The 27,959-nt window shown below is 31.2% G+C and overlaps 1 protein-coding gene and 1 long non-coding RNA gene across 4 annotated transcripts in view; one reads left to right on the top strand and one right to left on the bottom strand.

The window, feature by feature from the left end:
- The window catches only part of LOC135128698 (leucine-rich melanocyte differentiation-associated protein-like), a 29,697-nt gene extending 6,089 nt beyond the window's left edge, over positions 1 to 23,608 (bottom strand). The window contains exons 1-4 of one of the 3 annotated variants that reach the window (XR_010280455.1): positions 10,747 to 10,908; positions 10,217 to 10,444; positions 10,011 to 10,150; positions 2,772 to 2,942 (exon numbers count right to left, since the gene is read on the bottom strand). Coding sequence is in view for 2 of the 3 variants with exons in the window: in XM_064055722.1 (XP_063911792.1) it covers positions 2,772 to 2,983; positions 10,011 to 10,150; positions 10,217 to 10,444; positions 10,747 to 10,893 (727 nt within the window). In the remaining variant the exon portion in view is untranslated. Of the gene's footprint in view, positions 1 to 2,771; positions 2,984 to 10,010; positions 10,151 to 10,216; positions 10,445 to 10,746; positions 10,909 to 23,341 lie in introns of those variants that run through there. The other 2 variants (XM_064055723.1, XM_064055722.1) reach the window with 2 other exon arrangements.
- LOC135128702 (uncharacterized) overlaps positions 1 to 27,959 on the top strand; it is a 40,620-nt gene that overhangs the window by 6,994 nt on the left and 5,667 nt on the right. The window lies entirely within an intron of this gene.

Below are 27,959 nucleotides of genomic sequence, written 5' to 3'. Positions count from 1 at the left end.
TTTTAAAATTTTTGATTTTTCGATTTCTCGAGTTTTCATTTATTTCAGTTCTTCGATATTTCAATTTTTTTACTTTTTGATATTTTAATTTTTCAATATTTCTTAATCTTCCGATTTTTCGACTTCCTGGTTTTAGATCTTCTGTTTTTCAATTTTTCGATTTGTTAATTTTTTATTCCCGATCGATTTATCGAGAGTTGATTGTTCAGCTTTTCGATTTATTTTTTATTTTGGCCTGTTTCGATTTCTCAGCTTTTCCAGTTTTCCATTTTTTCGTTTTTTGATTTTTCCGCATTTCCAATTTTTCGACTTTTAACTTTTTGTTTGTCGATTTCTCTATTTTTCGATTTTTCGACTTTATCACTTTTAGATTTCTCGAGGTTTCATTTCAGTTCTTGGATATTTCAATTTTTCTAAGTTTTCGAATTTTTCAAATGTTTCGATTTCTTAATCTTTCGATTTTTCGACTTCCCGGTTTTAGATTTTCTGTTTTTCAATTGTCATTTTGTCAAATTTTCGATTTTCTAATGTTTCAAATTTGACTTTTATAAACTCTCAATTTTTCGATTTTTGACTCCTGGATTTTTCGATGTGTCGATTTTTTTATTTTTTAGATTTTTCAATTTTTCGATTTTTAAATTTTAGAATTTTTGATTTTTAAAATTTTTGGTTTTTAAAATTTTTAATTTTTCGATTTCTCGAGTTTTCATTTATTTCAGTTCTTCGATATTTCAATTTTTTTACTTTTTGATATTTTAATTTTTCAATATTTCTTAATCTTTCGATTTTTCGATTTCCTGGTTTTAGATCTTCTGTTTTTCAATTTTTCGATTTGTAAATTTTTCATTCCCGATCGATTTATCGAGAGTTAATTGTTCAGCTTTTCGATTAATTTTTTATTTTGGCCTGTTTCGATTTCTCAGCTTTTCCAGTTTTCCATTTTTTCGTTTTTTGATTTTTCCGCATTTCCAATTTTTCGACTTTTAACTTTTTGTTTGTCGATTTCTCTATTTTTCGATTTTTCGACTTTATCACTTTTAGATTTCTCGAGGTTTCATTTCAGTTCTTGGATATTTCAATTTTTCTAAGTTTTCGAATTTTTCAAATGTTTCGATTTCTTAATCTTTCGATTTTTCGACTTCCCGGTTTTAGATTTTCTGTTTTTCAATTATCATTTTGTCAAATTTTCGATTTTCTAATGTTTCAAATTTGACTTTTATAAACTCTCAATTTTTCGATTTTTCAGTTAATCGATGTTTTGATTTTCCCATTTCTTGACCTTCGAGTGGTTCGATTTTCCTGCTGTTCAATTCTTTAATTTTTTGATTTTTCAATTTTTCGATTTTTAAGGTTTCTATTTTTCGACTTCACTTTTTGATTTTTCGATTTTTCAGTTTTTAGATATTTCAGTTTTAGGATTTTTCAGTATTTCAATTCTTCGGGTTTTCTGTTTTTGACTTCTGGATTTTTCGATGTGTCTACGTTTTTACTTCTTCGATTTTTAAATTTTTGGATTTTTAAAGTTTTTGATATTTTAATTTTTCAATATTTCTTAATCTTTCTATTTTTCGATTTCCTGGTTTTAGATGTTTTGTTTTTCAATTTTTCGATTTTTCATTCCCGATTTCAGGTTCAGGTTTTCGATTTATCATTTTCTCAATTTTTTATTATGGCCTATTTCGCTTTCTCAGTTTTTCCAGTTTTCCATTTTTTCGTTTTTTGATTTTTCCGGTTTTCCAATTTTTCAACTTTTAACTTTTTGTTTGTCGATTTCTCTATTTTTCGATTTCCCGTTGTTTTGATCTTTCAATCTCTCAATTTTTCAATTTTTCGAATTCTTAGGTTTTTTGATTTCTCGATTTATCGAGATTCGGATTTTTCGATATTTTGATTGTCAATTTCTGAATTTATAAATTGTTCAATTTTTAACTTTTCGATTTTTAGATTTTGGCCTATTTCGGTTTCTCAATTGTACGACTTTTCGACTCCACGATTTCTTCATCTTTTGATTTTTCGATTTTCCAGTTTTTCGATGTTTCGATTTTTCGGTTACCCGATTTTTTAAATGCGGTGTTACGATTTTTAAGGTTTCGATTTTAATTTTTCATTATTTTTTTCTCACTGTTAATATCATACAGTGTATCGAAACAACCACAAAAATGGTCACTAAAAACATTTAAAAATTCATACACAGTGTTTCCAAAACATTTTCCCGAAAAAAATCCATTGGGTTATTACGATTTCAACAATATTCTTAGTTTGAGACGTTTTGCTAGTATAAAACACAAATAAAGAATTAATTCTTAGTTAAACAAAATATGCAAAAAACAACTATTTCCCGCACAAATTATAGTCCAAACCAACCAAATCGCTACTGAACGCTTAGAGTCGACATTGGCTTGAGCGCGCTCCGGTCAGTAGATCAAACAAGTTCTCAGGCGACGAATTGTATTAAAACAAGTTTTTTTATTGGCATCGACTATTTAAATTTGGCGCTTGCCTCCAATGTCAATAAGGGTGGTTTTGCAAAATCAGCCTATATGTCGCATCTATATTAATCTATGCTTGAATAATGAAACTGAATAAATATGGAAGTGAGACTCCGATTCGTATGTATTAGGAATGCAGGTTCTATTTCGATTTTATAAAGTCTGTGAATTTACGTTACGTCTCATTTATTCCTGAAATTTATATGCTTCCGTTCACTGGCGACGAAATACGTCAATACGATTTCGATAATGTTCCGTAGCCATAACTTCCATAGCGCATACCTCTGTAGTCGTTGGGGTTCCTTATTGACTTGGGTAATGGTGTAAAAGAATTTGGAATGGTATTGTTTGGAACGTTCTCATTTATGTTTGATGTGTTGGGCCTGACAATTTTCATAAATTGCCCTCGACGTCGTGCTTCGTCCTTTTCCCAGTCCCGCACTTTGTTCGAATCTAAAAACTTCAATGTTGGGAGATAATGCAACACGTAATATCTGAAAAAACGAAACTTTACACTATCAGACGACATAAAGTTTTATTTGTTAGGCAAAAGTAAATGCTACGACTGACACATAAATGTACATTGTGTTACTCAAGTTTTAGACTTCTTAGAACGAAAATGTTCAAATTTTTTTTGTGGCTAGAAAATTCCGATGAGCGACCGCATCAATGTTAGAGACACTACATTAAGCGAATGTGGCCCTTATCGCGGAGAACAAAGGGGTCGTCGAGGTCATTTCGCTCGAATCTCGAGGCATCACTTCTCTTGTGTTTTTTAGTAATTTCGCGCCAGGTTGACCAGATTCTTGGCATCCTGGAAGTTGTTTACTTATGGGTGCTGTCATAGTTCGTTTTAATGACCCGTGTCGTGGAAAATCGTAAATTTTCCGACCTAGTTTTCAATTCGTGCATAACTGTTGATCTAGTCTATAACATTTATAACATTCCTACAGTGTGGATTCTTGTTTTAAAAAGTAGAAATAGGATAAAATGGACGCCTCGAGGGAAATATAGGTAAAAAGAAGATTTTTGTTTGACAAAAAAAAAAAAACAAGAGTGTGAAGAAAAAGAAAAAGATCATAATAAATAAGGAAGATAACTAGAGAAAAATTGAACCGTATTGTTTTGTAAATACACAAAGTGGACGTATTTTTCATTTGGAGGCGAAAATCTACAAAAAAAATTCTTTGAAAAATCGTCGAAAATTTCTGAGATATAGAACTTCACGAGCTGAATCCAAAAATATAGGATATTTATGGTCTCGGTCTTAGATTTTCAAAATACTCACTTCAAAAGTCAAATTTTGTAAAAATGCTTAAAATTGCTATATTTCATGTGGCAATTTTGGAAAAATGGTAGGATCTTTCAAAGAAATAGAGTGGAAAATGACTTCTGCACGTCGAAATCTACAAAAATATCTCTTCAGATAATTTCTGAAGATGATCGAAAAGGAGTCGAAAAAGATTTTCGAAATTGAAATACTCGGTTTAAAATTTCAATTTTGTAAAAATTTCTAAAATTGCCATATTTCATTAAAAAAAAAACTTTTTAACGTTCTTGGAAAAGTTGCTTAAAAATATACAAAAAAAATGTGGATAACGTCTTGATGGTCCCGAAACAAATTGTTTCAAATTAAATTATTTTAAAGTTTAAAAAATTGCCGTATTTATTTCATTTAATGATTCTAGAAAAATGGTAAGAATTTCCGAAGAAATGAAGTCAATAATAACTTATGGAGGTCGAAATCTATAGAAAAATCTGTTTAGGTAATTTTTGAATGTGGTTGAAAGAATGTTGAAAATTTTACAACTTTTGGAAAATTTGTCCAAAAATCCACAAAAAATTCTGGGATACAAAGAAAAGCAATTAAAAGAACGAAAAAGTCCTTAGAAGAAGTAGAAATATTCGAACAAAATATTTTCAAAGCCAAAGGAATTTTTGAAGAACTTTGTGATTATTTTTTTTCATATGAGATATTGTAGTCTTATTACAAGAAAGTTAAAATTTTTCTCAATATACAGTATGTCCACGGATTGGGTTTACCACAGACTTTTTTTAATGTTATGTTACAGAAAAAAGTTAAAGGGATAAAAAATTTGGCTTGAGTTAATACAAATAGTTCACCTAAGTACAAAAACTTTTAATTAACGCAAATTTTTAAAAATAAATCCATTTTTATCTAGTTAAGGTCATAATAAACAAGGATTTCTCCAACTAAAATTCTCAGTAAGGACTGCGAGGATAACGAAGAACAAAAAAAAAAGGTGAAGGAAAATAAAATCGATAATGAAGGTAAAAACTTACAGAACTAAGCATAGAAAACAATTAAAACAAGACAACTGAAAACCCGTTAGAACAAAAATGAAATATTCGAATATAATTTTTTTGAAGTCGAAGAAAATTTGAAGAACCTTTGTGATTTTTTTTTTCATTGGAGGAAAATCGAACTTTGTTGTTTTGTGAATATACAAAATGTTTCGAATGTGGTGTTTTTTTTTTTTTTACTACTAGTTACTAATATAAGTTCTTTTATGACTTGGTGGAGGTAATTTTTCAACGTGATCGAAAAAGGGTTGAAAATTTCATGTTTTTCATAATTTTATTGGAAAGATGAGTTTTTGCAAAGTTGCCTAAAAATCCACAAAAAATTCTGGAAAATTCTGTCTCGAGGAGTTAAATCGAAAAATGTAGGCTTAAAGTCCCGGATTAACATTTTCGAAATACTGAGTCTCAAAGTTAAATTTTGGAAAAAAATAGTAGGAATTTTCGAAAAAATGAAGTCGAAAATGACTTTTAGACGTTTAAATCTACAAACAAATCCCTTCAGATAATTTTTGAAGGGGGTCGAAGAATGGCTGAAAATGTCATAATTTCCATGTCACTGAAAAATTGAGCTTTCGAAAAGTTGCTTAAAAATCCACAGACAAATTTAGAATATGAATCTCGACAAGTTGATTCGAAAAATGTAGGTGGTTTGTAGTCCCGGATTAAGATTTTCGAAACATTCGATAAAAAAATGGAAGGAATTTTCGAAAAAGTGAAGCTAAAAATAGGTTCTGGTTGTCGAAATCTATAAAAAAATCTTTTCGAAAAGTTGCCTAAAATCACATAAAAAATTCTGGAATATGCTGAATCGCAAAATATAGGAGGTTTAGGGTCCCGGATTACGATTTTCAAAATACTCGGTTTCAAAGTCAAATTTTTAAAAACTGGTAGAAACTGTTGGAAAAATGTTAGGAATTTTTGAAGAAATTAAGCCAAAAGTGACCTTTGGACGTCGCAATCTACAAAAAAGTCTTTGCAGGTAATTTTAAAGGTGGTCGAAAAATGGCTGAAAATTGAAAATTTTCATGTGATGGAAAAACTGAATTTTTAAAAACTTGCCTTAAAATCCAAAAAAGAATCGAAAAAATAGAAAAGATGTAGACGAAGTAAAATTAAAAATGAAATATTCGAACTTAATTTTTTTAAACCAAAGGAAAATTTGATGAAACTTTTTAATTTTTATTTCTCTAATGAAACAATTCTGGTACATTGATTAGAGGAAAACTGATGATTTTTTGTGATTTCTGGATGTCGCCTAAAAATCCACAAAAAATTCTGGAATATAAATCTCGACAAGGTGGATCCAAAAATATAGGTTTATAGTCCCTTAAAATTTTTGAAATTCCCTGTTTTAAAGTCAAATTTAGAAAAATGGTAGGAATTTTCGAGGAAATGAGGCTGAAAATTATTTCTGGAGGTCGAAATCTACAAAAAACACTTTTCAAATAATTTTAGGAGGTGGTCGAAAAATGGTCGAAAAATTTTGAAAATTTGACTGAGAATTCACAAAAAATTTGGAATACGAAATCTTGACGAGCGGAATCGAAAAATATAGGAGATTAAGATTTTCAAAATATTCGGTTTCAAAGTCAAAATTTGAAAAAAAAAATTTCCAACGTGGTAGAAAAATGGTTAAAAAATTATGATTACATCGAAAAATTGGGTTTTCGAAAAGTTGCCTAAAAATCCACACAAAATTCTGTATTATAAATTTCGGTGAGTTGAATCGAAAAATGCAGGAGGTTTAGAGTCCCAGATTAAGATTTTTAAAATACTCGGTTTTAAAGTAAAATTTTGGAAAAATAGAGGGAATTTTCGAAGAAATTAGGCCAAAAATGACTTTTATACGTCGCAATCTACAGAAAGCCTTTCAGATCACTTTCAAATGTGGTCGAAAAATGGGTTAAAATTTATAATTTTTATTATTTAATAGAAAAATTGATCTTTTGAAAAGTGGACTAATATCCACAAAAAAATCTGGAACATAAATCTCGACCAGCTGAATCCAAAAATATAGGTTTATAGTCTCGTATTAAAATTTTCGAAATACTCGATTTCAAAGTCAAATTTTGGACAAATGGTAGCAATTTCCGAAGAAAAGAATGATTCTGAATGTCGAAATCTACAAAAAATCCCTTCAAAATGGTTGAAAGTTTCATAATTTTTATGTCATCGAAAAACTGAGCTTTAGAAAAGTTGCCTAAGGATCCACAAACAAATCTTGGAAAATTCTGTTGAATCCAAAAATATAGGTTTAAAGTTCCGCATTAAGTTTTTGGAAATTTTCAGTTTGAAAGACAAATTTTGGAAAAAAATGATAGGAATTTTCGAAGAAATGAAGCCGAAAATGACTTTTGGACCTCTCAATGTACAAACAAATCCCTTCAGATAATTTCAGATAAGGTGGTCGAAAAATATCTACAAAAAATTTTTGAATATGCATGTTTAGAGTCCCGGATTACGACTTTCAAAATACTGGGTTTCAAAGTCAAATTTTGAAAAACTGGTAGAAAATTTTGGAAAAATGATAGGAATTTTTGAAGAAATGAGCCAAAAATGACTTTTGGACGTCGCAATCTACAAAAAATTCTTTTTGATAATTTTGAAGGTGGTCCAAAAAAGGTTGAAAATTTCATAATTTCATCGAAAAATTGAGATTTTAAAAAAGTGTACAAAATATCACTTTAAAATGGTTGGAAATTTCATAATTTTTATAATTCCATTGAAGAATTCAGCTAATGAAAAGTACACTAAAATCCACAACAAAATCTGGAATGTATATTTCGACGAGCTGAACTTAATCCCAGATTTAGATTTTCGAAATACTCAGTTTAAAGTCAAACTTTGAAAAAAAAAAAAAATGGTAGGAATTTTTGAAGAAATGGAAAGCCGAAAATGACTTTTGGACCTCTAAATTTACAAACAAATCCCTTCAGATAATTTCAGACATAGTGGTCGAAAAATGGTTGAAAATTTCATAATTTTCGTAATTTCGTAGAAAAATTAGGCATTCGAAAAGTTACCTAAAAATCCACAAAAAATTCTGGATTATAAATCTCAACGAGCTGGATCGAAAAATACAGGAGGTTTAGAGTCCCGGATTACGATTTTCAAAATACCCGGTTTTAAAGACAAATTTTGGAAAAATCGTAAGAATGAAACCGAAAATGACTTCTGGATGTCAAAATCTACAAAAAAATCCCTTTAAATAATTTTCGAAGTTAGTCGAAAAATGGTTGGAAATTTTATCATTTTCATGGTATCAAAAAACTGAGCTTTTGGAAAGTTGACAAAAAAATCTGAAATATAAATCTCGGTTAGTTGAATCGAAAAACATAGGAGGTTTATAGTCCCGGATTAAGATTTTTGAAATACTCGGTTTCAAAGTAAAATTTTAGAAAAATGGTAGGAATTTCTGAAGAAATGAAGCGGAAAATGACTTCTGAACACCGAAATCTACAAAAAATTCCTGCAGATAATTTTCGAAGGTGGTCGAAAAATGGTTGAAAATTTCATAATTTTCATAATATTAATTTCGACTTGGTTTCAAAATAACATTTTGGAAAAAAGGTAAGAATTTTCGAAAAAATGGAGCCGAAAATACTCCCTGGAGGTCAAAATCTACAAAAAAAAATACTTTCAGGTAATTTTTGAACATCGTCGACAAATGGTTGAAAATTTCTTAATTTAATTAATAACTTTTGAAAAGTAATGCTAAATATCCAGAAAAAAATTATGCAATATAAATAAATCTCGACGAGGTCAAAATCTACAAAAATCCTTGCAACTAATTTTCGAGCGTGGTCAAAAAATTGCAAAAAAATTTCAGAATTGTGATAATACATCGAAAAATTGGGCTAGCGTAAAGTTGCCTAAAAATCCCCCCAAAAAAAAAAATTCAGAAATATAAATCTCGACCAGCTGAATTGAAAAATATAGGAGGTTTAGAGTCCCGGATTGTGATTTTCAAAATACTGGGTTTCAAAGTCAAATTTTGAAAAACTGGTAGAAAATTTTCGAAAAATGATAGGAATTTTTGAAGAAATTAAGCCAAAAATTAAGATGGTCCAAAAAAGGTTGAAAATTTCATAATTTCATCGAAAAATTGAGATTTTAAAAAAGTGTACAAAAATCCTTTTAAAATGGTTGAAAATTTAATAATTTTTAAAATTCCATTGAAGAATTAAGCTTATGAAAAGTAGACTAAAATCCACAACAAAACCTGGAATTTAAATTTCGACGAGCTGAACTTAATCCCGGATTAAGATTTTCGAAAGTCAAATTTTGAAAAAAAATGGTAGGAATTTTTGAAGAAATGGAAAGCCGAAATTTTGGAAAAATCGTAAGAATGGAACCAAAAATGACTTCTGGATGTCAAAATCTCCAAAAAATCCCTTTAAATAATTTTCGAAGTTAGTCGAAAAATGGTTGGAAATTTTATCATTTTCATGGCATCGAAAAACTGAGCTTTTGGAAAGTTGATTAAAAATCGACAAAAAAATCTGAAATATAAATCTCGACGAGTTGAATTGAAAAATATAGAGTTTTATAGTTTCAGATTAAGATTTTCGAAATATTTGGTTTCAGAGTCAAATTTTGGAAAAATGGTAGGAATTTTTGAAGAAATGAAGTTGAAAACCACTTCTGGACCTCGAAATCTACAAAAAATCTTTCCAGGTGATTTTTGTATACAGTTGCTCGAAAAATGGTTGAAATTTTGGAAAATTGTCAAAAAATGGACAAAAAATTCGCATAGATTCTATTTAGATTTTAGAACTAAATATATATCATTAAACAAGAGAATTGAAAAATCGTTGGAAGGAGAATCTAAATAAAATAGAAACAATGTAAAAGAAGCAAAATTAAAATGAAATATTGTAACAAAATACGAAAAAATTGAAGATCTCCGTTTTGACAGTTCTTAAACTGGCGCTTTATTTTTTCTTTAAATAGAACGCAAATATAAATTTTTGTTTTTGATATTCAGATTATATTCTTTTATCGCAAGTTTGTTGCTGTTTTTTTCTGAAACGAGGAGTAATTTTCCTATTGAACCGATGGCGATGATACACTCTGAACTGCATTTATTGTCGTTTCGAAATTCCAATTTTAAATCTAGGGCCACAAAAACTAAACAAATTGTATTCAGCGAATTTTCTACGCCACTTTCGTCTTACAATTTAGAAACAAGCTCACCTGTATCTTTGATAATCCTCTTCATCGTTGTCGATATTAGAGAGCTGGTTAGGGCAAGCTTTGTTTCCTAATATACTTAAGTAAGTAATAGCTGGTAGATTATGTCGGATTTTTGTAATGAGAGATTCAATATCAGTTATCTGAAAATCACAATAGAACGAAAATAAATATGTATGGGACGCCTATGGCAACAATATAATACTGACCTGGTTTTTGTTGAGCGAAAGCGTGTGTAAGTGCGGCAAGTACGGCAGCACGAGTGCATCTGTAAGTTGATTATTATCCAATACCAGCTCCCTCAGCAAGGGAAATCCTTCCAAACCTTTCAAAGTGACTAATTCATTGTAACTCAGATCCAGGCTTTGTACTTTAGCCCCATATAATTTTACTAAAGCCTCCGGAATTCTCTGGCACTTTTGTCCACTGTAGCATAACTGAAACAATTTGCACATTATTACTGCAGAAAACGATAAGTCTCCGAATTAATAATGCGATGAATTATTCACTCCCATTAAAACTCCAACATTCTCTAAGTATTAATTCAATTTCGGGCCGCACACCCATTTAATTGGTTCGTCAGTCCGGGATTATCTCCCAGTTGGGTTTATTTTTAACAAATTCTTGTATGAATGGAGCGGGTGCATTGTTTCGCGTAAAACTTATAAAAGCTTCCTTTAATTAAGTCTGATTCAGCGATAATTCGGTTTCGTCAGATGTGTGTAGAATTTTTCCTCACCTTTTCGTATTTCGTTCGGTCTAAGCCGTTCATTTGTCTGGAGTAGCTGATTTGAGAATAATTCGATTTATTTTTCACTTTGGTTTCCACGACTATGTTACAGCTGAAGGAGCGTCTGACTGGGGTCGAAGCGGCTTTTTCTGACATTAATAACCGCTGTTGTTACGAGCATCGTCATAAACACCGATAACTTTTATTATTTATAAAGAGTGTGTTCGTTTTATCCTTACATGCTATTATTCATACAGTGTGTTGGGGTTTTAGTAACACTTGAGTATCGACTCGGACTGACTCGCTCGGAATTGTGTTAATGGCGTGTGGAAGCCCCTGGAGTTTTAAGCTCGTTAATTAAGTGAAATCTAGTTCTACTGATTTCTATTGGTTTAGCCGAAAAGTGCTTTTTTACAGGATAAAAATCTAAAGGACCGACTAGAGTGATAGAAGTGTGTTAAGTTCATAGAACTTGGGTGGAGCAAGTGTATTTCCACTCGGGTTAATAAATCTAAGGTCAGTAAGTTATCGTTAAGGTCGTATAGGTGTTTGTTATAATTGTACAAAAATACTTACTCGATGATAATTTCTTTATTTCAAAGGTTCAAATTAAATTGTATGTCGTTATCGTTTTTTTTTTTATTTTTGTGGGTTTATTAATAAAAGTCGAAGATAGGCAGATAATAATTAATACAAATTTTTAATTATTGATATATTTGGTAATAAGTTTTTATCAATAAGTCAATGTTCTTTGAATTGATTTACCCTTCATATAACTTTCCTCAAAAAATAATAATCATTAAACCGTTTTTGAAAAATTTCACTTCAAGAGTTGTCAATAATCTATTAAATTAAATATTTTCTTTATTACAATTCGAATATCATTTTGTTGTTATAATTAACAATACGTTATAGATAAGACAAGCGGATTTCTCAATAATACATAGTAAGTATTTTTATATTACGGTTGTCGACGATTAAGCATAAAGGACGAAACCTAGGTCAACAACCGTCCTAGTGATCCACATAAATTTTCAAATTTTAAAACTTTATAAATCTAAAAATGGTAATCATATTAGTATACCGAGTGTCCAAGATTTTTTTTATAACGCCAACATATTTTCTGTTACATTTTATTTTAATTAAATTTTATGGATCGATAAACAAAACACTCGGCATGGTTGAAAATAATTTCAGTTTGTGCAGTTTAAGATTTTTTTTATCTCTAATAGAAAGATAGATATAGAGAGATAGTGAAATAAAGAAATACAAAAAAATAGATAGACAGAGAAACAAAATCAGAAACAGACAGATAAAGAGACAGAGGGATGAAGAGAAGATACAGGGATGTACATACATAAAGTGACAGGAATCGAGAAATTAAGGTAGAAAGAGGTAGGGACAAAAACAGGCAGAGAAGTTTTGAAAAATTTTGGTTTTGAAAAAGTTTCCAAAAATTTCCAAAAAAATTTCGTCGTGATTCTGAAAACATAAAGATTTAAAAATATTCCTTTGAAAATATATATTTTTTAATGAAAAAGTTTCCCAAAGTTCTGGGATAAACGTAGATTTCGTCGTGGTTTTGGAGGTCGAATTCTCAAAAAAATGTCTGCTTAAAATTTCAAAATTGTGGAAAATTGGCCGAAATATAGGGAAGAGCTCTAGAAAAATTTTGGTTTGGAAAAATTGTCAAAAATTTTCCAAAAAAAATCGTGGGACATAGTAGATTTCGTCGTGTTTCTGGACATTGAAATCCATATTATCCGTATTTAGTTAAATTTTGGAAATTGTCGAAAAATGGCCGAAATTTTTATAGGGAGGGACTATTGAAAAATTTGGCTTTTGAAAAAGTTGCCAAAAAAATTATGAGATATAGATTTCGTCGTGAAAAATAGTAGAAGCTATGGAAGAAATGAGGTCGAAACTAACTTCTGGAGGTCGAAATCTTAAAAAATGTGAAAATGATTAAATGTCGAAAATCCTCCAAATTTGTCCCAAAATATAGTGGGTTTGATTTTTTTTTTCAAATCCGAAAAATCGCAATACTTCAATGGGCGTTTCTGGAAAAATGGTGGGAACGATCGAAGAAGAACGAAGCTGAAACTAACTCTGGAGGTCGGAATCTATCGAAGAATGTCTTCAGATCAATTTCTAAAATTGTGGAAAATTGGAGGAAATTTTCATATCGAAAAATTTTGGTTTTGGAAAAACTCTGAAAAAATTCATTCCAAAAAATTCTGGTGCTATTCCGAAAACAGCGTTTTTGTCCTTCCGGTGCAAGATCTAAAAAATATTGGGTTTGAAAATATTTTTTTTAAACCAAAAAATCGCAGTACATATTTTAGTGGGCGATTTTGGAAAAATGGGATGAGTTATGGAAGAAATGAAGCCGAAATCAACTTCTGGAGGTCGAAATCTATAAGAAAGTGTCTTCGTTAAATTTTGAAAATTGTCGAAAATTGGCCGAAATAATCATTTGGAAAAATTTTGCTTTTGAAAATGTCACCAAAAAGAATCTCACAAAATTTTGGGATGTAGATTTTGTTATCGGATTCCCAAAATATAGCAAGTTTATGCCCACGGTGCAGGATTGAAAAATATTCGGTTTTTCAAATTCAAAAAATTGCATCCTGGAAAAATAGTAAGAGCTATCGAAGAAATGAAGCTGAAACTAAGTTCTGGAGAACATAGCGTTTTAATGCCCCAGGTGCAAGATTTAAAAATATTTGGTTTGAAAAAATACATTTTTTTAAATTCAAAAATTTGCAGTACTGAAACTCAGCACCAGTGGGCCATTGTGGAAAAATGATAGGAGCTAACGAAGAAATGAAGCTCAAATCAACTTTTGGAAGTCGAAATTTATAAAAAAAATGTCTGCATAAATGTCGAAAATCGAGGAAAAGTGGCGGAAATTTTCATATTGTAAAATTTTGGTTTTGGAAAAATTCACAAAAAATTCTCAAAAAATTCTGAGAAATAGATTTCGTTGTGCTGAGTCCGAAAATATTCGCTTGGTAATGCTTCCTAGGCATGATTTAAAAATATTCGATTTGAATTTTTTTTCATCCAAAGCGAGTCTGGGAAAATAGTGGGAACTACCGAAGAAATGACGCCAAATATAATTTATGGTGTTCGAAATTTATAAAAAAAATGTCTTTAATTATATTTAGAAAATTGTCGAAAAATAGCCGAAATTTTCATACAATATTTTATTTTGAAAAATTTTGTATTTGATGTCAAAAAATTTCCAAAAAATTCTGAATTATAGATTCTGTCGTGGTGATTCTAAAGATATAAAGATTTAAAAATATTCGTTTGAAAATATTTTTTTTAAGAAAAAGAAAAATTGAAGAGTTCTGGTTTTGAAAGTTTCCAAAAATTTTGGGATAAACGTAGATTTCCTCGTGCTTCTAGAGGTTGAAATCTAAAAAAATGTCTATTTTTTCTGTTATACATGGTGACTCACTAAGTGTGCGTTTCCGATATATCATTAATTGTTGAGGCACACTGTAAACAAAACACTCGGTATGGTATATAGAACACACAGAGATATAGGTAGAGACAAAAATAGACACAGAGAGGAAGACGACATTTTCATAAGGGAGGAGTTTTGAAAAATTTTGGTTTTGAAAAAGTTGCCAACAATTTTCTAAAAAATTCTGGGAAATAGATTTCATCGTGGTGATTCTGAAAACATGAAGATTTAAAAATATTCGTTTGAAAACATATATTTTTTAATAAATCTTTCAAAAAACATCTTTCATTAAATTTTTTAAATTTCGGAAAATTGCCTGAAATTTTCATGGGTGGGAGGCTATTAAAAAATTTTGGTTTTGAAAAAGTTTCCAAAAATTTTGGGATAAATGTAGATTTTGTCGTGCTTCTGGAGGTCAAGTTAAAATTCGAAAATCGTGGAAAATTGGCCGAAATTTTCATAGGATTCCGAAAAAATTTTGTGGAAATATATTTTTTTTAAATAAAAAAAATTGCAACATTTTTTCTGGAAAAGTGTTAAAAGTAGGAGTTTCAAATTTTTGGAAAATTGGCCAAAATTTTCGTATTAGAAAATTTTGGTTTTGAAAATTTTCCAAAAAATTCTGGGATATATGTAGATTTGGTCGTGTTTCTGGAGATCGAAATCCATCAAAATATATCATTCGTAGAATTTTGAAAATTGTGGAAAATTGGCCGAAATTTTGATAAATTTTCCAATTATTGTAGTTTTCAATTTTTCGATTTGCTATTAATCGTTTTTTCAGTTTTAGAGTTTTCAGTTTCATGATTTTTCAATTTTTAATTTGCAATTTATCTAGTTTTCTAGTAGATACATTTCTAAAATTGTGGAAAATTGGCCGAGATTTTAAAAAAATTGAGAAATTTTGGTTTTGGAAAACTTGCTAAAAAATTATCAAAAATTTCTGGGACACAGATTTCGTCGTGCTGATTCCAAAAACAGCGTGTTTATGCTCCTTAGGCAAGATTTAAAAATACTCAGTGTGAAAATATATATTTTTTTAAATAAAAAAACTGCATCATTTTTTCTGGAAAAGTGTTAAAAGTAGGAGTTCGAAGAAATGAAGTTGAATATCGAAAATTATGGAAAATTGGCCGAAATTTTCACATTGAAAAATTTTGGTTTAGGAAAAATTGCCAAAAAATTTTCAAAATTTCTGATATTTGGAAGATTTAAAAATATTCGGTGTGAATGTGTTTTTTTTAATCTAGAAAACTGCAGAAACTAATGTCTGGAAGTCGAAATCTATAGAAAATAAAATATCTTTAATTGAATTTCGAAAATCCGGGAAAATTTGTCTAAATTTTTTTGAATTTTTTTTTATCCAAAAGATTGCAATAGATCTTTTCGTAGGCGATTCTGGAAAAATAGTAGGAACTATCGAAGAAATGAAGCTGGAACTAAGTTGTGTAGGTCGAAATCTGTAGAAAACTGTCTTTGGTTAAATTTCAAAAATTTTGGAAAATCGGCCGAAATTTTCATATTGAAAAATTTTGGTTTTGAAAAATTCCCAAAAAATTATGGGATATATGTAGGTTTCGTCGTGCTTCTGGAGCTCGAAATCCATTAAAAAATGTCTTCTGTAGAATTTCGAAAATTGTGGAAAATTTGCAGAAATTTTTGGTTTTGATGAAGTTGCCAAAAAATTCCAAAACACTTCTGGGATATACGTAGATTTCGTCTTGCTTCTGGGGGTCGAAATCTATCAAAAATCTCTTTAGTTAAAACTGGCCGAAATTTTCGCGATGAAAAAATTTAGTTTTGAAAAAATTGCAAAAAAATACTCAAAAAATTCTGGGACATAGCATTCGTCATGTTGATTCCAAAAATATAGTGTGTTTATGCTTCCTGGTCAACATTTAAAAATACTCGGTTTGGATTTTTTTTTTCAAGAAAATTTCAAGATTTCAGTGAGTGATCCTTGAAAAAAAGTAGAAGCTGTTGAAGAAATGAAGTTTTCTTTTGGAAAAAATTTGCTTAAATTTTTATACTATTTTCCATAATGAAAAAATTTTTCTGGAATTCTGAGTTCGTTGTGCCGATTCCAAAAACAGCGTTTTTGTGCTTCACGTGGAAGATTTAAAAATATTGGGTTTGAAAATAGGCAATTCTGGAAAAATGAAGCTGAAACTAACTTCTGGAGGTCGAAATCTATAGAAAACTGTCTTTGGTTATAATTCTAAAATTTTGGAAAATTGTCCGAAATTCTCATATCGAAAAAGTTTTGGAAAAATTGTCAAAAATTTTCCAAAAAAATTGTGAGACATGTAGATTTTGTCGTGTTTCTGGACGTTGAAATCCATATTATCCGTATTTAGTCAAACTTCGAAAATTGTGGAAAATTGGCCGACATTTTTATAGGGAGGGACTATTGAAAAATTTTGCTTTTGAAACAGTTGCCAAAAATTCCCAAAAAAATTCTGAGATATAGATTTCGTCGTGAAAAATAGTAGAAACTATAGAAGAAACGAGATCGAAATTAACTTCTGGAAGTCAAATTCTATAAAAAAATGTCTTTGATTAATGTTCGAAAAAAAAATGGAAAAATGGGATGAGTTATCGAAGAAATGAAGCCGAAATCAACTTCTGGAGGTCGAAATCTATAAGAAAATGTCTTTAGTTAGATTGTCAAAAATTGTCGAAAATTGGCCGAAATAATCATGAGGCCCTGGAGGTTTAAAAATTTTGCGTTTGAAAAAGTTACCAAAAACAATTCCAAAAAAAATTGGTGCAGGATTTAAAATTGTCCGTTTGAAAATATGTACCCCTATATATTTTTTTTAATCCAAAAAATTGCAATACTTTAATTCTGGAAACATGGTGGAAGTTATCGAAGAAATGAAGCGGAAACTATTTTCTGGTGGTCGAAATCTATAGAAAAATGTGTATAGATAAGTTTATAAAATTGTGGAAAATTGGCCGAAATTTTCATAGCGAGGGGTTATTGAAAAATTCTGGTCTCGAGAAAGTTGCCAAAAAATTCAGAAAAAATTCTGAGATATATATCGGCTATAAAATATATATTTTTTAAATCCAAAAATTTCAATACTTCTTGAGTGGTAGATTCTGGAAAAATGGTAGAAGTTATCGAAGAAATGAAGTTGAAATCGAAATGTATAAAAAAGGTCTTTATTAAATTTTGAAAATTATGGAACATTGTCGAAAATTTGTTTAAATTTTTATGCTATTTTTCATAATGAAAAATTTTTTCTGGGATTCTGAGTTCGTTGTGCCGATTCCAAAAACATAGCTTTTTTGTGCTTCACGTGGAAGATTTAAAAATATTGGGTTTGAAAATAGGCAATTCTGGAAAAATGAAGCTGAAACTAACTTCTGGAGGTCGAAATCTATAGAAAACTGTCTTTGGTTATATCTCTAAAATTTTGGAAAATTGTTCGAAATTTTCATATCGAAAAAGTTTTGGAAAAATTGTCAGAGATGTAGATTTTGTCGTGTTTCTGGACGTCGAAATCCATATTATCCGTATTTAGTTAAACTTCGGAAATTGTGGAAAATTTGCCGACATTTTTATAGGATGGGACTATTGAAAAATTTTGCTTTTGAAAAAGTTGCCAAAAAAGTTCCAAAAAAATTCTGAGAAATAGATTTCGTCGTGCAAAATAGTAGAAGCTATGGAAGAAATGACGTCGAAATTAACTTCTGGAGGTCGAAATCTTAAAAAATGCGAAAATGTCTGATTAAATGTCGAAAATCCTTCAAATTTGTCCCAAAATATAGTGGGTTTATGCCCACGGTTTGATTTTTTTTCAAATTCAAAAAAACGTAATACTTCAATGGGCGTTTTTGGAAAAATGGTGGGAACTATCGAAGACGAATGAAGCTGAAACTAACTCCTAGAGGTCGGAATCTATAGACCTATATTTCGAAAATTTTGGAAAATTGGCCGAAACGTTCATATTGAAAAATTTTGGTTTTGAAAAAATTCACAAAAAATTCTGGGATATACTTAGATTCTGTTGTGCTTCTGGAGGTCGATACCCAGGTATATGTCATTAAAATGTCTTTCGTTAAATTTAGGAAATTGCGGAAAATTAGTCAAAAGAGGGGATTTTGAAAAATTTTGGTTTTAAAAAATTACAAAAAAAATCTGGGATATACGTAGATTTCGTCTTGCTTCTGGAGGCCTAAATCTATCAAAAATGTCTTTATTTATAATTGGCCGAAATATTGAAATTTAAAAAATTTAGTTCCAAAAAATGCTCAAAAAAATCTGGGATATAGAATTCGTCATGCTGATTCAAAAAATATAGCTCCCTGGGCAAGTTTAAAAAATATTCGGTTTTCAAATAAAAAAAAAATAATTATTTCAGTGGAGTATTCTGGAAAAACAGTAGGAGCTGTCGAAGAAATGAGGTCAACACTGACTTCTGAAGGCCGAAATCTATAAGAAAGTATCTTTAAGTAAATTTCAAAATTGTGGAATTTTCCGAAATTTCCCTATTGAAAAATTTTTCTTTGAAAAAATTTTCGAAAAGTTCTGGGATATAGATTTCGTTGTACTGATTCCAAAAACATTGCGTCTTTATGGTCCATGTGCAAGATTTAAAAATATTCGGTGTGAAAATATACACCAATTTTTGAAATCCAAAAAAGTGCAATAATTAAAAAAAAATTCTTAAAAAATATGTAGTAGGAGCTATCGAAAAAATGAGTCTAGAACAAATTCTGGAAGTCGAAGTCAATTAACAGTATTTAGTTAAATTTCGAAAATTATGGGAAATTGGTCTAAATTTTCAAATTGAAAAATTTTGCTTTTTGAAAAATTGGCAGAAAATTCTCAAAAAATTCCGGGACGTAGGTTTCGTCATGCTGATTCCAAAAATATAGCGTTTTAATGGTCCAGGTGCAACATTTAAAAATATCCGTTTTGAAAATGCGTATTTTTTCTACTTATATTCTTTTAAATCCAAAAATTTGCAATATTTCAGTGGGCGATTCTGGAAAAATGTTTGCAGCGAACGAAGAAACGAGACTTAAACTATCTTTTGGAGGTCTAAATCTATAAAAAATGTCTGTGGTCAAATTTTGGAAATTGTGAAAAATTTGCAGAAATTTTCATATTGAAAAATTTTGGTTTTGGAAAAATTGACAAAAATTCTGGGATACAAATTTCGTTGCGCTGATTCCAACAATATTCCGTGGTAATGCTCCAAGGGTATGATTTAAAAATATTGGATTTGAATTTTTTTAGTCCAAAGCGTTTATAGGAAACAGGAACTACCGAAGAAATGAAGAAATAACGCCGAATATAACTTTTGGAGTTCGAAATGTATAAAAAAACTGTCTTTAATTAAATTTCGAAAATTGTCGAAAATTAGCTGGAATTTTCGTTCCATTTTTTATTTTGAAAAATTTTGTGCTTTGAAAAAGTTGGCAAAAATATCCAAAAAATTTCTGAAATATAGATTTCGTCGTGTTGATTCCAAAAATCTAGCGTTCTTATGGCCCCAGTGCAAGATTTAAAAATATAGCGTTTGAAGATATTTTTTTTTTCAAAAAATCAGTACATATTTTAGTAGGCAATTCTGGAAAAATGGGACGAGCTGTCGAAGAAATGCAGCTGAAATCTATAGAAAACTATTATATATTTCTAAAATTTTGGAAGATTGGCCGAAATTTTCATATCGAAAAATTTTGGTTTTGAAAAATTGGTAAAAAAATTTGGGATCTACGTAGATTTTGTCGCGTTCTGGAGGTCGAAATCCATCAAGAAATGTTTTTCGTTAAATTTCGAAAATTGTAGAAAATTGGCCGAAATTAAAAAAACATTGAAAAATTTTGCTTTTGAAAAGGTTGCCAAAAAATTCACAAAAAAATCTGAGATATAGATTTCGTCGTGCTGATTCCAGAAATATAGCCTGAGCAAGAATGAAAAATATTCGATTTGAAAATATGTATATATATTTTTTTTAATCCACAAAATTTCAATATTTCAGTAGGCGATTTTAGAAAAATAGTAGGAGTTATCGAAAAAATGAGATCAACACTAACTTCCGAAGGTCGAAATCTATAAGAAAATGTCTTTGGTTGAATTATAAAATATAAAATTTTTTTTTTGAAAATTTTTTGATTTGGAAAAATTGCCAAAAACATAGATTAAAAACTATTGGGATAGAAAATATTTTTTCCAAAAAAATTTCAATATTTCAGTGAACTATTCCGAAAAGAGGTATCGAAACTAATTTGAATTTTGAAAATTGTGGAAGATTGGCAGAAACTTTCATGGGGCTGGGGGGTATTAAAAATTTTTGGTTTTGAAAACTTGCCAAAAAATTCCAAAAAAAAATCTGGGATATACGGAAATTTCGTCTTGCTTCTGAAGGTTGAAATCTCTAAAAAATATTATTTTAAAATTTCAGTGAGTGATTCTGGAAAAATGGTAGGAGCTAACGAAGAAATGAAGCTCAAACTAACTTTTGGAAGTCGAAATCTATAAAAAAATGTCTGGATGAATTTCGAAAATTGAGGAAAAGTGGCGAAAATTTTCATATTGTAAAATTTTGGTTTTGGAAAAATTCACAAAAATTCTGAGAAAAAGTCTGGGAAAATAGTGGGAACTACCGAAGAAATGACGCCAAATATAATTTTTGGTGTTCGAAATTTATAAAAAAAATGTCTTTAATTCAATTTAGAAAATTGTCGAAAAATAGCCGAAATTTTTATACAATTGTTTATTTTGAAAAATTTTGTATTTGAGAAAGATGTCAAAAAATTTCCAAAAAATTCTGAGATATAGATTCTGTTGTGGTGATTCCAAAGATATAAAGATTTAAAAATATTTGTTTGAAAATATTTTTTTTAATAAAAAGAAAAATTGAAAACTTTTGGTTTTGAAAGTTTCCAAAAATTTTGGGATGAACGTAGATTTCGTCGTGCTTCTGGAGGTTGAAATCTAAAAAAATGTCTAGTTAAATTTCGAAAATTGTGGAACACTGGTCGAAATTTTGATTGGGACGGCTATTGGAAGAAAAATTTTGGTTTTGAAGAGGTGACATTAAAAAGGACGTCTTTAATTAAATTTAGAAAATCGTCGAAAAATAGCCGAACTTTTCATATAATTGTTTATTTTGAAAAATTTTATATTCGAGAAAGATGTCAAAAAATTTCCAAAAAATTCTGAGATATAGATTCTGTTGTGGTGATTCCAAAGATATAAAGATTTAAAAATATTCGTTTGAAAATATTTTTTTTTAATAAAAAGAAAAATTGAAAACTTTTGGTTTTGAAAGTGTCCAAAAATTTTGGAATAAACGTAGATTTCGTCGTGCTTCTGGAGGTTGAAATCTAAAAAAATGTCTAGTTAAATTTCGAAAATTGTGGAACACTGGTCGAAATTTTGATTGGGACGGCTATTGGAAAAAAAAATTTGGTTTTGAAGAGGTGCATGACATTAAAAATTCCGAAGAAATTTTGGGATAGATGTAAATTTCGTCTTGCTTCTGAAAAAATGAGCCTACAACATATTTTGGAAGTCGAAATCAATTAAAATATGTATTTAGTTAAATTTGGAAATTTTGGATTTGGAAAATTTCAAAACAATTCTGGGATATTTCGTCGTGCATCTGGAGGTCTAAAACCATCAAAAAATGTCTTCAGTTGAATTTTAAAAGCTGGAAAATTGACCAAAATTTTTATAGGGATTTACATTGATAAAATTTTGGATTTGAAAAAGTTGAAAAAATTCCGAAAAAATTCTGGGATATGGATTTAGTCGTGCTGATTTCAAAAATGTAACGTTTTAATGCTCCAAGTGCTAGATTGAATAATATTCAGTTTAAAAATATAGGAGTATATTTTTTTTAAATCCAAAAATTGCAATATTTTAGCGAACGATTCTGGAAAAATCATAGGAATTATGGTAGAAATAAGACTGAAACAAACTTCTTGAAGTCGAAATCTATAAGTTATTATTATTATTAATTAAATTTCGAAATTTATTGAAAATTGGTACAACTTTTCATTACCATTTTTCATATTAAAAATTTCAAATATTTGATTGATAAAATAGTGGAAACTATCGACGAAAGGAGGCCGACAGTAATTTCTAGAGGTCGAAATCCATAAGAAAACGTCTTTAATTATATTTTGATAATTGTCAAAAATTTGCGTAAATTTTCATGCTATTTTTCAAATTGAAAATTTTTTGAAAATATCCAGTTAAATTTCGAAAATGCCCGAAAATTTAAATATATAAAATAATGACAACAGTTACAAACAGAAACACACAGAAATAGATAGATAAAGATCGTGAGCCAGAGATAAAAAAAGAGTGTTGGTGTTGATGAAAATATGACTCAAATTAAAACTGTACCTGATGAGTTGCAAGAAAATCCATAATTCCATGTAGTATTTAAAAATTAGGACTGACATTTTTGTCAAATTCCTGTATATTATTCAACTTATCATTAAACATAGTTTTTTCTTTTGAATCTCCGACACTACTGTGCCTAAAACAGTCTATTTTCAAAAGACTAATATAATTATTTTTCCCACAGTTTTTTTTTTCGTAGTAAATAGTAAAAAAATATTTTAAAAAGTTAGAGTAGACTGATTTAAACACGAAATCAGATAATTTTGAATATCTAGATCACCACTTTGATTTAGTTACTCGATTAAAGATGTAATGGGCTAAATTAGTCCAAAGGTCGAAGTTGTAGAGATTGTAAAATAATACGATTTTGGATGTATTTAAATCTTTTCTTCAGAGGACCTGACCTGACTTGAATTGGCCTGCTTTGACCTGACCTGACTTGACCTGATCTGATCTAACCTGACTTGAAGAACCAAAAAACGCTTTTCTGCTATTAATTATGTATATATTTCTATTTTTGAGACGACTTGAAATTGTGTTATGTAAAAACAGTTCATTTAACATCACTCCAACGACTATTTAATTCAGTTGTTATTCACCCAATTTAAATCAAGTGTCTTAAACGAATTCGAACGCCTGTCATTAGAAACAGGTCACAAATCACGTGTAATTAAAATAATCCATCATCCTCCCACCAACGTCACATTTTAATTGCAAAAAAGCAATTACGTTCCAATAAAGCACTCGTTCATACTTACACGATTGTCGACGAACGTCACAGAACTAGGAAGCATTTGTATGTCGGCCATGTTTGAGCTCATTCAAGCTTGACATAATTCTGAACACTCGCACGACTTTCCCAGGTAACAATATCGCTATTAAACTCGATAAACAACTTATTAAATCCACCGTACACCAGAGATTAACTACAACCGCATCGATAATCGGGTTCTCGCATGTACATATTTGTAAACATACTGCGCAAGGAGCTGGAGTAGGCAGTGACGGGCTGATAAGACCGTTTATCACTGTCTTAACACAAAAACAAAGTCGGTGCGTCGTGCTCGTTATCGGGCCCTGGAATTAGCGTAGAGGATTGTCGTGGATTTTATCGAAATTACGTTATTCCGGAGGTTTTTTGGCAGCTTGTGGATGTTTCTAGTCGAACGCGCTTTGACGCTGACAATGTTGGACGGATCAAAGAAAGCTGGAGTGCACTTCTTGGAATTAGGTCTTTGTGTGTGGTTTGGCGTGTTTACGGTTAACAGAAGTTATGTAGACACAAATATTTGGGAAGTTTAGGAGTTACACTTGTTCTTTTTGGGATTAGATAACGTTTGTGAAAAATTCGGGCGTCGCAGGTTATTGATAGATTAGATTTTTGTGGGTTTCGTATTACATATTGAAAAAATCCAATTTGGGTTGGCGTTAGCAAAAATGACATTATTCGCTTTAGGCTCTGAACCGTGATGGCTGGAAAAATGTACAGCATCGCATCTAAATCTAATAAAATAAATAATATATGTGGTGTTGGATGATAAATCGAGCACCTCACGGTTTTAAAATCGTTAATAGTTTTGTGTCAAATGAAGGCACAACTTTGTTTAAAAAAGTCTAAAAAATTGACCTAGCTTGACTCAGTTTTTTCACGTTTACCACAAATAATAATTTAATTTTTATTTTAATAATAATTTATTAATACAAAATAAAAGTAAATTGCATTAAAAATTCCCGTTGTATTACCGGGTTTTTGATAATTCGTATTTTAATGTGTCAATAATATTGTACAAGATGTTGTTAGAACTTTGAAATTAATGATTTGAATGAATTTTTTGGAGAAGATGGGTTGATAAATTTAAAGAGGATTCAAAAGATCAAAATAATAGCAACAGGTACACACTCAGAGACAGAAAATTACAGATATAGATATATAGAGACTGTGAGATAGAGATATAGAGACGGAGACACTGAGACGCAGATAGCGATAGAGCCACAGCGATTCAGAAATATAGAGACAGAGAGGCAAGGGGCAAAAGGATAAAGGGATAAAGAGACAATGAAACAAACGGACAGAGGTAGAGAGGAATATAGAGATAAAGAGACAGAAACAGACAGGCAGAAATAGATAGAAAGACAGACAGAGAAACGAGGTAGAGAAACAGTAAGACAGAGAGACAGAAATCGAGAAATGGAGGCAGAAAGTTAGAGTCAGAGACAAAAATAGAGACAGATGGAAAGAAACAAGGAAAACGGGGCAGATATATAGAAACAGATACAGAGACAAAAGCAGAGAGGGTAAAAACCGAAATTAGAACTGGGGAAACTATGCAGATAAAGATTCAGGACATCAAAGAGGTGGAGCAATAGATGAAAGAAGATAGAGGGACAGAGATACAAAGAAACGAAGAAAAGAGGGATAGAGAGACATACAAATATAGAGAAAAGAGCCAGGTGGACAAATCGACAAGGATAGAGACAAAGGAGGAGGCAAAGATTGAGTAGTAGATAGAGAGGTGGAGTTAAAGACATAGATGCGACTACCGAGATACAGCCAGAAATTCAGAGAACTTGAGAGATAAAGGGAAAGAGACAGAGAGATGAAAAACCAAGGAAGATAAAGAGAGACAACAGTAGAGGATCAGAAACAAAAATAAAGACAGAGGGGTAGAGGGGTAGATATAGAGGGAGAGGGACAGAGGAGGAGAAACAAGGCGACACCGAAATAGAAACAGAGACAGACAAAGGGAGACATCTACAAAAAAAGACAAATCAAGACACGAAGACAGAGACACAAATATAGAGGCGGTTACAGAAATTCAGAGGGCCAACGAGATAGAAAGACAGATTGACAGGGGAGGAGAAACGGTAAGAAGAGAGCTATAGACACAGTCAGATATAGAGAAAAAGAGACAGGTAGACAAAGACAGAAAGAGAGAGAGGAAAAGAAACAAGGAAATAGGGACAAAGCGACACAGAGATATAGAAGCAGATACATATGATAAAAGATGGATAGAGGGACAGAGACACAGAGAAATGGAGAAACGAAGAGAAGAGAGATGGAGAGACATACAGATACAGAGAAAATATAGATATACTAGTAGAGGTAGGGATCCAGAGACAAAAACAGAGACATGGTGGCAGAGGCAGAGGGGTAGAGATAGAGAAGAAAAGAACAGGGGGAGGAAATGACATAGAGGAATCAGGGACAAAAACAGACAGGGGGTACATGTAGATGGAGAGGAACAGAGGAGAAGAAACAAAGCGGTACAGAGAGGTAGAAACAGAGACCGACAAAGGGAGACATTGACAAAAATAATAAATCAAAAGACGAAGACACAGAGACACAAATATAGAGGCGGCTGCAGAGGCTCAGAAGGTCAGCGAGGTAAAAGGACAGAGAAACAGGGACGGAGAAACGGTAAGAAGGGAGATATAAAGACAGTTAGATATAGAGAAAAAGAGACAGATAGACAAAAACTGGAGAATAGAGGCAGAGGAGAGAGACAAAGTAACACAAAGACATGACAACAAATACAGAGAAAAGGAGATAGAAACAAAAAGTGTCAGAAAACAGGAAAAAAGACAGATGGGCAAAGAAGGTGGTTATAGAGGTAGAGATAGAGATTCAGATAGATATAGGGAAAAAGAGACAAAGACAGGAGAATAGAGACAGAGGCGAGAGGAAAAACTAGCTAGAGATAGAGCAGCCGAGACAAGAGGCAGAGACAAAATCAGAGAAAGAGAGACAGACAGAGAAGGAAAGAAATAGAGGAACAGAGACAATGGGATACAGAGAGACAGAAACAGAGATTCAGAGGGATAAAGGAAGAAATGGATAAAGAGACGAGGAAATAGGGACAAGAGGGATAGAGACATACAGACATAGAGAAAAGTATGCAAGGAGACAAAGACAAGCAGGGGCAGATACCTAGAGATGAAAACAGACCATGTGGAAGAGGGGTAGAGATAGAGAGGCAAAAAAAAAGAGGGAGAACGTTACAGATAGACAAAAACAGGGACCGAGGGAGGGAGATAAAGACAAAAAGTAACAAAAGCCAAGAGACAAATACAGAGAAACCGAGATGAAGACAGAGGCGGCTGAAGTTGGAATCAGAGATTCAGAGAGCCCGAAAGATAGAGAGAGAGAGAGAGACCAAGAAGAAGATGGAGAAGCAAACAGATATAGAAAAAAAGAAAAGGAGAGACATACAGAAGCAGACAGGTAGATACAGAGAGAAGGAAAGAAACAAAGGCGGAGAGACAAATATAGAAATGCGGAGAAACACAAAGAAGAGTGATATAAAGACAGCTAGATGTAGGGAAAAAGAGAGGTAAAGACAGAGATCCAGAGGTAAAAAGGAATACAGAGAGGTAAAGATAGAAAAAGAACGAAACAGAGGGAAAGAGATAACGAGACAAAGTGATGGAGACAGATAAATAAAGAGTGATAGAGACAAAAAATACAGAATCTAACCGACGAAGACATAGAGATTCAGAGATTCAGAGTCATAGGACAGGAAGGCAGAGACAGAGTGTTACAGGGAGAGAAAGAAACATAGAGAAAGAGTGATGCGGAAACAAAAAGATTGAGAAAAAGAAAAAGAAAGATACACAAAGAAGGATAGAGACAGAAGTAGAGGCAAGGACAAAACTATAGGTATAGCAGCGGAAACAGAGTCAGAGACAAAAATATAGACATAGGAGCAGATGTAGAAGGAGAGATAGAAACATAGAGAGACAAAGGAGACATAGACAAAAAAGACAAATCAAGAGATAAAAACAGATGAAGGCAGATACAAGTTAGAGGCGGCTACAGAGATTCGGGGAGATATAGAGATAGTTAGATGTAGAGAAAAAGAGACAGGTAGACAAAGACAGAAGAATAGACACAGGACAGGGAAAGATAAGTCTAACGGTAGAGCAAAAATAGAGACGGACAAGCAGAAACAGAGTGATAGATATAGAAAGAGGGAAAGAAATAGAGGGGGAGAGACAAAGCAACACACAGAGATAGAAACAAAGACAGAGATAAGGAGACAGAGACAAAAAGGGTCAGACGACACGAGAAAAAGACAAAAGGACAGAGGATATGGCCACAGAGATAGAGATAGAGATTCAGAGAGTCATAAGGTCAGACAGACAGCTGGAGAAACCTAGACAAGAGGGACAGAGAGATAGTCAGATATAGGGAAAAACACACAAGGAGACAAAGACACAAAAATAGAGACACGCTAGAGATAGGGAGACATACATACAGAGAAAAACGCAAATACTCAGGAGCAGGGATCCAGAGACGAAAACAAACAGTGTGGTAGAGGCAGAGGGGCAGAGATAGACTGGGAAAAACAAAATTTACATAGAGACATAAACAGGGAT

The sequence above is a fragment of the Zophobas morio genome, unplaced genomic scaffold, assembly GCF_036711695.1.
Source record: "Zophobas morio isolate AGI-343-1 ecotype UQ-CSIRO unplaced genomic scaffold, CSIRO_AGI_Zmor_V1 ptg000014l, whole genome shotgun sequence".
NCBI classification, from domain to species: Eukaryota; Metazoa; Arthropoda; class Insecta; order Coleoptera; family Tenebrionidae; genus Zophobas; species Zophobas morio.
This window is presented reverse-complemented; position numbering and strand designations above follow the sequence as displayed.